Genomic DNA, 13,013 nt, shown 5'->3' with positions numbered 1-13,013 from the left:
GTAATGTCACCTAGTTAGGTAATGCAAACTTCTGCAAGAAAACCACCAATCTTCCTCCTCCCTTTATCTCCTCCTCCTCCTCTCCATACACCCCACTCCTTCTATTACCTAGATGGCTAATGAAACGTTTGCAAGAAAACAGACAAGCTCAGAGAACACCAAGGACCCCACAGTCCTCCTCCTCCTCCTCCATTCTACACCCTCCCTCCCTTCTAGCACTGATAATGTTGCCCAGGTAGGTAATGAAACGTCTCTTAAGCAAACCATCAAGTTCAGAGAGCACCAAGGAGCCCACAGTTGTCCTCCTCCTCCTCTCCATAACCCCCCTCCCTCCTAGCACCCCCTATTTGGATCATGAAACACCTGCAAGAAAGCAACCAAGCTCAGAGAGCATCAAGGATCTCACAAGCAACGCTCAGCTACATACATTCCCCTCAGAACACACAGCCGCGTAAGCCGATCCGTGTGGCCTCCAAGCACGCCTCAATGGTCCTTCACAGTTAAGATTCAAATGGTATAATACAGGGCTTTTCAACCAGTGGTACGGGTACCACCTGTGGTACATTGGCACCTGGCAGGTGGTACGCGGCCATCCTAGAAAAGTGGTAGTGGGGGAGGGGAATGAGCTGAACCGGTGGCAGCACCGCGCAAGCCTAAGCGAGAGACGGCTGGAGCTGCAGGGCTGTCGGGGCTCAGCGGAAGCGCCAGGATCCAGCTGGAACTCAGCACCGATCCTGGCGCTTCTGAGCCCAGAAGAAGCACCAATCAGCTGAAATTTATTTATTATTTGTTGAATTTATATACCGCCCTATTCCCGAAGGACTCAGGGCAGTTCACAGGGCAATTAAAACAATACAAAAAAGACTGAAATAGAATTAAATTAGTAAAGCCCACCATTCCTAATAACAATAAAATTAAAATTTTAAAATTAATTTAATATAATTAAATACTTTAAAATTTAAAATCCCTCAGTCCTGGCCCAGACAATTCGAACAACCAGGTTTTTAAGTCCCGGCGAAAAGAGCGAAGGTCGGGGGCAGTCCGAAGCTCCATCAGCAGTTTGTTCCAAAAGGCGGGCGCACTCACAGAGAACGCCCTCCCCCTGGGAATCACCCGCCGGCGGAACCCTAAGGAGGCCCTCCCTGTGGGCGCGCACAGGACGATGGGAAGCTGATGCTGGTAGCAGGTGCTCCCTGAGATAATCCGGACCCATGCCATGTAGGGCTTTATAGGTCATCACCAGCACCTTGAATCTCACCCGGAGGGCAACCGGAAGCCAATGCAGCTCACGGAGCAGAGGTGTTACATGGGAGTAACGGGAAACCCCCATCACAACTCGCACGGCTGCATTCTGCACCAGCTGAAGCCTCCGAGTGGTCCTCAAGGGCAGCCCCATGTAGAGAGCACATGGGGGAATGCTGCAGCATCTTCAGGGTCTTGTGATTTACATTCAGAGGCTTGGCAACTGATTCATATTTATGACAGTCACGGTGTCCCAGGGTCATGTGAAGTGACCAAAACCTGCTGCAACCACCCAGCAGATGGGGGGGGGGAATAAAAACCAAACACCCCCTACCCCACCCCCGCTGCCAATCCTCAACAGAAATGCTCACAACGATGAAAATCTCAGACAGGAGGAAGAGCGCCGCCGGGCGGGCAGGCAGGTGTCTTGCTCGGCTGTGGCTTGGGGGGCACTATTTTCAGTGCCATTGTAACTTTGAACAGTCACTAAGTGAACTGCTGTAAGTCGAGGACTACCTGTACTTCATCTCTTTTTTCTTTTCTTTTTTCCTTTTGGTCAAGTTTTTGACACCTTGCTGGGCGACTGACGGTACTCGGACGTTGCCATACGCTAAAAGTGGTACAATGGGTGAAAAAGTCTGAAAAGCCCCGGTATAAATATTGCTCCTTCCAACAGAGTCCTAAAGTCCATTTGCAATCCTGCCAATCCCACAGGTGGCAACGATGTGCCGGTAAGTGGCACAGCTGACGGGCACCTCAAGGCCTTCTCCACTTTCGTTTCTCCGCAACCCTCTCGCTGAGAAGGGAGACACATACATTCCTTTCCCGAGAGGACAGAGGCGGGAGAGGGAAAGTAGAAAGTGAAAGTTATCCCAGGCTGAACAATGCTTCTCCCCCCGCCCCCCCCCCACAAGAGCACATAAGGATTTGGGGCCCTGACATGCCCACACGAGACTGCCTCTTGCAACATCTCCGGGCAAGCTGAGATCCAGCTGTTGGGCAGAGAGCAGGTGTGGTTATATCGCACCTTTGTGAGTTACCGGCGTCTTTCAACTGTTCACCTGGTGTGCAGGAGACAACACTCCGAAGCTGGACCTCCCATGGCATGAAGACACACAGGCCCCAAAGAAAAAAACGAACCCACTTCTTAATTACGGAGGAATAAAATACTTCTTAAAATTGCACTATTTCCTTTGCATAGAGCAGGGGTAGGCAACCTTGGCTCTTTTAGGACTCGTGGACTTCAACTCCCAGAATTCCTGAGCCAGCTGTCAAGGTTGCCTACCCCTGGTATAGATAGAGTAACACTCTTTACTGCTTGTTGTTGTTAGTTGTGAACTCGTGTCTGACCCTTCGCGACCCCCACGGACAACATTCCTCCAGGCCTTCCTGTCCTCTACCATCTTCTGGAGTCCATTTAAGCTCAGGCCTACAGCTTCAGTGACTCCATCCAGCCACCTCATTCTCTGTCGTCCCCTTTGTCTCTTGCCCTCAATCTTTCCCAGCCTTAGGCTCTTCTCAGTGAGTCCTTCCTTCTCATTAGGTGGCCAAAGTATTTGAGTTTCATCTTCAGGATCTGGCCTTCTAAAGAGCAGTCAGGGTTGATCTCCTCTAGGACTGACCGGTTTGATCGCCTTGCAGTCCAAGGGACTCACAGGAGTCTTCTCCAGCACCAGAGTTCAAAGGCCTCCATTCTTTGGCGCTCAGCCTTTCTTATGGTCCAACTTTCACTGCCATACATTGCAACTGGAAAGACCATAGCCTTGACTATACGCACTTTTGTTGACAGGGTGATGTCTCTGCTTTTTAGTGTGCTGTCTAGATTTGCCATGGCTTTCTTCCCCAGGAGCAAGCGTCTTTTAATTTCTTGGCTACAGTCCCCATCTGCGGTGATCTTGGAGCCCAGGAAAATAAAATCTGTCACTACCTCCATTTCTTCCCCATCCCCATCTTTACTGCTAGTACAATAGTACAACCCTTCCTTTGGTGACGGTTCAAAGCTACTCTTGTGCACAGAGCCGCTGACGAGAGAGAGAGAGAATTTACAGATTGGGTAAGACCTGGCTCAAAAACAGATGAGAGGCACCTTGGAGTCCTACTGGACGATCACTTGACTTTGAGTCAGCCGTGTGCGGCAGCCGCCAAAAAAGCTAATACAATCCTGGGTTGTATAAACACAGGCACAGAATCAAGATCACGCAAAGTATTAGTACCGCTTTATAAAACCCTAGTGAGGCCACACCTGGAATGCTGCAGCCCATTTTGGTCACCAGATCACAAAAAAACGATGTTGAGAGTTTGGGGAAAATTCAGAGAGGAGCAAATAAGATGATCCAAGGCCTGGAGACTAAAACATACGAAGAACGGCTGCGGGACTTGGGTTTGGCTAGTCTACAGAAAGGAAGAAATAGGGGAGACACGATTGCAGCGTTCCAGTATCTCAGGGGCTGCCCCAAAGAAGTGGGAGTCAAGCTATTCTCCAAAGCCCCTGAAGGCAGGACAAGAAGCAACGGATGGAAACTAATCAAGGAGAGAATCAACCTGGAATTAAGGAGAAACTTCCTAACAGTGAGGACAATTCACCAGTGGAACCGCTTGCCTCCAGACATTGTGGCTGATCCAACGCTGGAAGTTTTCAAGAGGAGATTAAACAGCCATTTGCCTGAAATGGTATAGGCTGTCCTGCCTGAGCAGCAGGCTGGACTAGAGGACCTCCAAGGTCCCTTCCAACTCTGTTATTCTGCAAGGGTCTCCTGCCTGAGCAGGGGGCTGGACTAGAAGACCTCCAAGGTCCCTTCAAACTCTGCTATTCTGACATCTTGCGGAAATTGATGTCTACTGGAAGAAGTGGAATGGCTTCAGAGTCCCACTCTCCTCTGAAGAGTCAGAATTTCGACTTCTCCCCTCCAGGGGGATTCAGTTAAGAGCAGCTGGATCAGGAAACCCATAATCCACAGAGCCGAGCTTCCCCTCCCAGTTTGGCTGCAGGTCAGCAACCGTCCGCCAAGGGATGCTCAAGGGAGATTTCTGCCTGCCCCAAACGGGGGATTGGCCCCTTCCAACCTCCACTCAACCCAGCCAGCGACGCCACACTCACAACCGGCAGAAACCTTGCCGCATCCAAATTCAACGGCTGAGGCTGAATAGCAAGTACCGGATGTCAAGTTACAAAGCCCGAATAAAATCGGGATGAAACAGAGAAAGAGTTGAAAAGAATAAATTAGGAACAGGCTTTTGCAAAACAGCGACGGAAGCGGGTTGAACGGCGAAACAGGTTAGAATCTGCACAGAGTGTTCCTTGGTTGGTTTCCAAGTCCCGTTGATATTGTAAGTCGTGCCGAGTCATCGGATAAAAAAGAGATGGGAAGCGCAGATATTGTTTCATAAGAGATCAGCAAACACCAATGAAAAAGAATTGGAGGAAGAATCTGGAGACGTGAAAAAGGGGGAGAAATTTGGGAGGGGAAAAAAAAAAGCTGGTTGCAGGACCCTAAAATTTTGACGGCGGAGGGCGGCAAACTGCTCCATTTAAAAAAAAATAGCATTGGGGGGAGGGGGCTTTTAGGAACTTAAGGCCAATGTCCTTTTTTAGTGAGCATTCCTACGTGTTTAATTTCCTTCTGGTGTGATCCTTTATTCAGCACCATCCTAAACACAGAGTAATAGGATGGGAAGGGACCTTGGCGGTCATCTAGTCCAACCCCCTGCTCAGGCAGGAAACCCTAGACCATTTCGGACGAATGGCTGTCCAGTCTCTTCTTAGAAACTTCCAGTGTTGGAGCATTCACAACTTCTGGAGGCAAGGAGTTCAACTGGTTAACTGTTCTGACTGTCAGGAAGTTTCTCCTTAGTTCCAGGTTGCTTCTCTCCTTGATGAGTATCCATCCGTTGCTTCTTGTCCTGCGTTCAGGGGCTTTGGAGAATAGCTTGACTCCCTCTTCTTTGGGGCGGCCCCTGAGATACTGGAACACTGCTGTCATGTCCCCCGTCTCTCTCTTCATTACGTGTCCACATATGTGAGTCCAGGTGAATTCGTGCTCGAGATTAAGACAAAGGTTTGCGCACACCACTCTGCAAGTTTTTCTCTGCAAAAACAATTCTCAGACACTTATGTTGCCACCGTCACAAATACAAGTCACTGGGCAAGCCCCTGAATTTGCATCAAGTGCTGCAATGGTCGCAAGTCCCTTGTTGCGGTCCCACGTCCCTTGTTGCGGTGTCGTAATGTTGAGCGGTCACTAAATGAACCGCTAAGCCGAGGACTAGCCATGCAAATAAATGAATATTACAAATAAATATGCAGGAGCCCCAGGCGGAGGCTGCGTGGGAAAAGGCAGGCCTCAGCCGGCGGGGTAAAGTTCCACGGGGGAGGGGGGGTTTGCACCAACTATGCTGTTTGCGCAAAACGCTGCTGAAGAATGTTGCAAGTGTGCATGCCCCCATTAACCGACATGCACGCATGCATGCCCCATTTGGATTCTCTGCAAACTCCCATTCAGCCACGCTGTGGCTGCTGCTCCTCCTCCTCCTCCTCCGAAGCCACAAGCCTGGATCCAACCAGAGGCGTCGTCTTTTCAGAGCGCCGAAGCGGGCAAAGTAGCCCCAGTTTGGATTATAAGGGGAAACTGAGGCAGGCAACCTCTGAGGTTTTGCACACACACGTCAGCGCCAATGTAAGATTTACCAGGGAAGGAAACAGCTCCTCTGCCGATTTCAGACACATCAACCGCCCTCCTGGCCTGCCTGTCTTCCTCCCCACAGCTCCCCCGCCCCCAACATCTGGACTGGCAGCTGGCCCTGGCCTGCCCCATTGAAGGCAGCTCCAATTCCCACATGTGTGTGTGTTTGTGTGTCCCTGGCCTGCCCCATTGAAGGCAGCTCCAATTCCTCTGTGTGTGTGTGTGTCCCTGGCCTGCTGGTTCACCTCCTGTGTGTGTGTGTGTGTGTGTGTGTGTGTGTTACCATGGCCTGCCTCAGTGAAGGCAGCTCCAATTTGTGTGTGTGTGTGTGTGTGTCTGTCCTGCCCCATTGAAGGCAGCTCCAATTCCCGTGTGTGTGTGTGTGTGTGTGTGTGTGTGTGTGTGTCCCTGGCCTGCTGGTTCACCTCCTGTGTGTGTGTGTGTGTGTGTGTGTGTTACCATGGCCTGCCTCAGTGAAGGCAGCTCCAATTTGTGTGTGTGTGTGTGTGTGTGTCTGGCCTGCCCCATTGAAGGCAGCTCCAATTTCCACATGCTACGGGTTCACCTCCTGCCCCAAAGCAGCAACTGTGTGTGTGTGGGGGGGAGGGCACCATGGTCTGCCCCATTGAAGGCAGCTCCAATTTGTGTGTGTGTGTGTCCCTGCCCTGCCCTACTGAAGGCAGCTCCAATTCCCACGTATGTGTGTGTGTGTGTCTGTGTGTGTCCCTGGCCTTCCCCACTGAAGGCAGCTCCAATTCCCAAGTGTGTATCTGCCTGGCCTTCCCCATTGAAGGCAGCTCCAATTCTTGTGTGTGTGTGTGTGTGTGTGTGTGTGTGAGAGAGAGAGAGAGAGAGAGAGAGAGAGAGAGATTCCGTCCGTCCCTGGCCTGCCCCATTGAAGGCAGCTCCAATTCTTGTGTGTGTGTGTGTGTGTGCGTGCGTGCGTGCGTGTGTGTGTGTGTGTGTGAGAGAGAGAGAGAGAGAGAGAGAGAGAGAGAGATTCCGTCCGTCCCTGGCCTGCCCCATTGAAGGCTGGCTCGGGGGCGGGGTCGGAAGGGACTCATCCTTGGGATGGGAGACCACCAGGAAATCCCACGGCGGCGGGGAAAGCCCCCGAGGGGCCAGCCGCAGCCAAGAAAAGGCGCACGTGGGTTGGGGGATTCCAGGGAATCCCTTTAGGGAAGCCCCTGGATCCTTCGCCGCCCCCCGAGGCTCAGCCCGCCCTCCCACCCACCCACCCACCTGGCCGCCGCCTTCCCCAAGCGGGCGCCCCTCGGAGCCGTCCCCGGGCACTCACCGGCGGGGCTGAAGCGGAAGGCGCCCAGGAAGGCCAGGCAGTCGCCCAAGCCGGCACCGAGGGCGAAGGCGCCCTGGAAGGGGCAGCGGCGGAAGAAGAGCTCGAAGGCGGCCGGCTCCCGGTGCCGCCCGGCCCGCCAGTAGCCGTAGGCCATGGTGAACTGGTAGAGGTCGGTCAGCAGCGCCAGCGAGCCCCGCCGAGCCTCCATCGCCCGCTCTGCCGAGCCCCAGGCCGGGAAGCCCCGCCCCCCCTGGCCGGCCCCGCCCCCCCTGGCCGGCCCCGCCCCCCGGCCCGCCCGCAGAAGGGGAAGCCCCGCCCCCCCGCCTTGCCTTGGCCGGTCCCCCTGCGGGCCGGGACCGGCAGCCTGGCGCCCGCGGGCCATGCCAGCTCAGCCCGGGAACGTCTACAGCCCGGGTGGGGGTCTTCCAACTTGGCCCTTGGAGGACTGGCGGACTTCAACCCCCAGAATTCCTCAGCCAGGAGGCTTCAAGACAGGGGTCTTCCAACTTGGCCCTTGGAGGACTGGCGGACTTCAACTCCCAGAATTCCTCAGCCAGGAGGCTTCAAGACAGGGCTCTTCCAACTTGACCCTTGGAGGACTGGCGGACTTCAACCCCCAGAATTCCTCAGCCTGGATGCTTCAAGACAGGGCTCTTCCAACTTGGCCCTTGGAGGACTGGCGGACTTCAACCCCCAGAATTCCTCAGCCAGGAGGCTTCAAGACAGGGGTCTTCCAACTTGGCCCTTGGAGGACTGGCGGACTTCAACTCCCAGAATTCCTCAGCCAGGAGGCTTCAAGACAGGGCTCTTCCAACTTGACCCTTGGAGGACTGGCGGACTTCAACCCCCAGAATTCCTCAGCCTGGATGCTTCAAGACAGGGCTCTTCCAACTTGGCCCTTGGAGGACTGGCGGACTTCAACCCCCAGAATTCCTCAGCCAGGAGGCTTCAAGACAGGGGTCTTCCAACTTGGCCCTTGGAGGACTGGCGGACTTCAACTCCCAGAATTCCTCAGCCAGGAGGCTTCAAGACAGGGCTCTTCCAACTTGACCCTTGGAGGACTGGCGGACTTCAACCCCCAGAATTCCTCAGCCTGGATGCTTCAAGACAGGGCTCTTCCAACTTGGCCCTTGGAGGACTGGCGGACTTCAACTCCCAGAATTCCTCAGCCAGGAGGCTTCAAGACAGGGCTCTTCCAACCTGGCCCTTTGAGGACTCGCGGACCTCAACTCCCAGAATTCCTCAGCCAGGAGGCTTCAAGACAAGGGTCTTCCAACTTGGCCCTTGGAGGACTGGTGGACTTCAACTCCCAGAATTCCTCAGCCAGGATGCTTCAAGACAGGGCTCTTCCAACTTGGCCCTTGGAGGACTGGCGGACTTCAACTCCCAGAATTCCTCAGCCAGGAGGCTTCAAGACAGGGCTCTTCCAACTTGACCCTTGGAGGACTGGCGGACTTCAACCCCCAGAATTCCTCAGCCTGGATGCTTCAAGACAGGGCTCTTCCAACTTGGCCCTTGGAGGACTGGCGGACTTCAACTCCCAGAATTCCTCAGCCAGGAGGCTTCAAGACAGGGCTCTTCCAACCTGGCCCTTTGAGGACTCGCGGACCTCAACTCCCAGAATTCCTCAGCCAGGAGGCTTCAAGACAGGGGTCTTCCAACTTGGCCCTTTGAGGACTGGTGGACTTCAACTCCCAGAATTCCTCAGCCAGGAGGCTTCAAGACAGGGCTCTTCCAACCTGGCCCTTTGAGGACTCGCGGACCTCAACTCCCAGAATTCCTCAGCCAGGAGGCTTCAAGACAAGGGTCTTCCAACTTGGCCCTTGGAGGACTGGTGGACTTCAACTCCCAGAATTCCTCAGCCAGGATGCTTCAAGACAGGGCTCTTCCAACTTGGCCCTTGGAGGACTGGCGGACTTCAACTCCCAGAATTCCTCAGCCAGGAGGCTTCAAGACAGGGCTCTTCCAACTTGGCCCTTGGAGGACTGGTGGACTTCAACTCCCAGAATTCCTCAGCCAGGATGCTTCAAGACAGGGCTCTTCCAACTTGACCCTTGGAGGACTGGCGGACTTCAACCCCCAGAATTCCTCAGCCTGGATGCTTCAAGACAGGGCTCTTCCAACTTGGCCCTTGGAGGACTGGCGGACTTCAACTCCCAGAATTCCTCAGCCAGGAGGCTTCAAGACAGGGCTCTTCCAACCTGGCCCTTTGAGGACTCGCGGACCTCAACTCCCAGAATTCCTCAGCCAGGAGGCTTCAAGACAGGGCTCTTCCAACTTGGCCCTTGGAGGACTGGCGGACTTCAACCCCCAGAATTCCTCAGCCAGGAGGCTTCAAGACAGGGCTCTTCCAACTTGGGCCTTGGAGGACTGGCGGACTTCAACTCCCAGAATTCCTCAGCCAGGAGGCTTCAAGACAGGGCTCTTCCAACCTGGCCCTTTGAGGACTCGCGGACCTCAACTCCCAAAATTCCTCAGCCAGGAGGCTTCAAGACAGGGCTCTTCCAACTTGGCCCTTGGAGGACTGGCGGACTTCAACTCCCAGAATTCCTCAACCAGGAGGCTTCAAGACAGGGCTCTTCCAACTTGGCCCTTGGAGGACTGGCGGACTTCAACTCCCAGAATTCCTCAGCCAGGAGGCTTCAAGACAGGGCTCTTCCAACTTGGCCCTTGGAGGACTGGCGGACTTCAACTCCCAGAATTCCTCAACCAGGAGGCTTCAAGACAGGGCTCTTCCAACTTGGCCCTTGGAGGACTGGCGGACTTCAACTCCCAGAATTCCTCAACCAGGAGGCTTCAAGACAGGGCTCTTCCAACTTGGCCCTTGGAGGACTGGCGGACTTCAACTCCCAGAATTCCTCAGCCAGGAGGCTTCAAGACAGGGCTCTTCCAACCTGGCCCTTTGAGGACTGGCGGACTTCAACTCCCAGAATTCCTCAGCCGGGATGCTTCAAGACAGGGCTCTTCCAACTTCGCCCTTTGGGTGGACTCGCGGACTTCAACTCCCAGAATTCCTCAGCCGGGATGCTTCAAGACAGGGGTCTTCCAACTTGAGGACTGGCGGACTTCAACCCCCAGAATTCCTCAGCCGGGATGCTTCAAGACAGGGCTCTTCCAACTTGGCCCTTGGAGGACTGGCGGACTTCAACTCCCAGAATTCCTCAGCCAGGGTGCTTCAAGACAGGGCTGGCTCCGCGAGTCCTCAAAGGGCCAAGTTGGAAGAGCCCTGTCTTGAAGCCTCCTGGCTGAGGAATTCTGGGAGTTGAAGTCCGCAAGTCCTCAAAAGGCCAAGTTGGAAGACCCCTATCTTAAAGTCTCCTGGCTGAGGAATTCTGGGAGTTGAAGTCCGCCAGTCCTCAAAGGGCCAAGTTGGAAGACCCTTTTCTTAAAGCCTCCTGCCTGAGGAATTCTGGGAGTTGAAGTCCACAAGTCCTCAAAGGGCCAAGTTTAAAGACCCGCCTTAAAGCCTCCTGGCTGAGGAATTCTGGGAGATGAAGTCCGCAAGTCCTCAAAGGGCCAAGTTTCAAGACCCCTATACTATACTTTCATTTTTAATTTGCAAGCCCTCCAGCATGGCAGTGGAATTGGGCAGCTGTTTGGGGAGGGGGGGGGAAAGCACTCTGAGGCCAGGCTTTTCGATAACTTTTAACGTTGCACCTTAACTACCTTTACCTCTAGTTTACGTTTTGGTATTGTTATGTTTTGACATTTTATTTGTACATCGTCCAGAGTCCCTTTGTGAGGGAGACGGGCAGTTTCTAAACGAGGTATTGATTTTTGATCAGACTGATAAGACAGATGAGATCGGTAATAGAAATCATAAATGGTGCATAGCAGAATAAATGGAAATAAGAAGTCAGCTCAACATGACTCTATGCTTAACTGTAGTAGCTGACTCAGGAATTCTGGGAGTTGAAGTCCACGAGTCATAAAAGAGCCGAGGTTGCCTACCCCTGAGTTAGGGGCATATCGTCTATTTTTTAGGGTTTATTTTATTGCCTGTTCAGTCTAATTGTTATCTCATTACTCTTGTGATTGGTCCTAAATAATATTATTGCACGAACAAGAACTATGTCTGCTTCCTTTTGTCAGCGGTTCCCAACCTTTGGGGCTTGGTGGCCTGGCATGGGGGGCGGGGGAGGATTGTTGTGTGTGAATGGTAGGCACTTGACGCAACATTGCACAAGCACCTGCCACACACAAGTGGAGCTTTACACAGAAGCGCATATCCACTCCACCATTTGTGCAGCAATGTTCTGATCGGGCTGCGGCCCGGTAGAGCAGGGGTCCCCAAGCGGTGCGGACCGGTATCGGGTGGGTCAATGAAAAAAAAAAAGGGGGGGACCTCAGAAAATTTCCTTTCAGACCAGAGATTTGGCATGTCTCCAGTCCTCATCGTGGCAGCCGTTCTAATGATGATGGCTGCGTAGGGAGCACCCGTGACCTTACACGGCGCATGTTTCAGGACCAATGGATGCCAGAGGCTTACGACCCGATTCTGAAGTCCCCCCCCCTTTCCCTCTTCGGTCACATGACTGCGCATCAGTTCAGCCATGCACCCAGCTTGCAGTTTGAGCCTTGCTCTTTGTGGCTACACACCTGTGCCGAGGGCTTAGGGTAGGGGTCCTCAACCCCCAGTCTGCGGACCAGTACCGGGCCGCGACACGCCAGCAACCGGTCGGCACAAAACCCCATCCGCGGGATGCAGGCAGCACACAAAACCACGCACCCTCCGGTCCGCGGAAAAACCTTTCTCCACCGAACCAGTCCCTGGTGCCCCAAAGGTTGGGGGCCTCTGCGGTACAGTATTGGGCTGCAGCCTGCAGGTTGGGGAGCCCTGCTTTATGCGCCTCAAGACTTTCAACCCCCGATTCCGTGAAAGCTGAGCTTCACGCCGGGCTCGTGCCTGGAGGTGCGCGCACTGAACGGAGAGCATTAAAACGTCCTTTCATTACGCCTAAAAAATGTTCACGCTTTTCATTCCTCCTCTCTCACGTTTCGAAGGAAGATGGGATTCCGTGCCGAGATCATGTTCTCTGGCAACACCGATGAAAACATCACACCCAACGTGGAAGTGCCGGCCATTGGGGGTCTCTTGAGCAACCCCCTGGGCTGTCGAGTGGGATCGCTCTCTCTATATGAGACCTGTGGACTTCCAACTCCCAGAATTCCCCCGCCAGCAAAGGTTTTTCCCCCCCAGCAAAGCTGGCTAAGGAATTCTGGGAGTTGAAGTGCACAGGTCTCAAAGTTGTCAAGGTTGGGACGCCCCTGCTCTATGCTGCCTGGAGCAGTTTACTGGACAATTGCCAGTTTTTTTCTTTTTTTTTAAACTTCCCAACACAACTAACATCGTGGACGCTCCATCCCTTTAGGTTTTTTTAAGAGGAGACTAGACAGCCACTTATCAGGGGGTGGGCTAGAAGACCTCCAAAGTCCCTTCCAGCTCTCTTCTCTTCCCTTTCTCTATTAATATACCATGGTGGAATCTGACTTGGCAGTCACAGAGTCTGCACGGATGCAATCTCACAAAAATACTCCAGTTAAAGGTTAGGTTAGATTTCCCTCCTTGCAGAAGCTGATTCTTCTTCTTGTTCGTCACTCAATGATCCTTTATTGCAAGGATCCCCAAGCGTGGGCATTTCCTGGGACTTCAACTCCCAGAATTTCACAGCCAGCATGACCATGGATGAGAATTCTGGGAGTTGGAAGTCCACCCTCCAGGAAATGCCCACGACTGGAAAACACTGCTCTCTGTAAGAAAATTCCTTTTAGTGAGATAAAAGCACAGCCACAAT

At 53.4% G+C, this 13,013-nt stretch overlaps 1 protein-coding gene across 1 annotated transcript in view; it reads right to left on the bottom strand.

Annotated features, from left to right (window-relative positions):
• Positions 1 to 7,428, bottom strand: part of NAPRT (nicotinate phosphoribosyltransferase) — a 40,616-nt gene extending 33,188 nt beyond the window's left edge. Inside the window, exon 1 of the mRNA XM_083360089.1 lies at positions 7,219 to 7,428. Coding sequence (XP_083216215.1) covers positions 7,219 to 7,426 — 208 coding nt within the window. The 5' untranslated portion in view covers positions 7,427 to 7,428. The remainder of the gene's footprint in view (positions 1 to 7,218) is intronic.
• Positions 7,429 to 13,013: the final 5,585 nt, after the last annotated feature.

The sequence above is a fragment of the Vipera ursinii genome (assembly GCF_947247035.1).
Source record: "Vipera ursinii genome assembly, chromosome: 3".
NCBI lineage: Eukaryota > Metazoa > Chordata > Lepidosauria > Squamata > Viperidae > Vipera > Vipera ursinii.
This window is presented reverse-complemented; position numbering and strand designations above follow the sequence as displayed.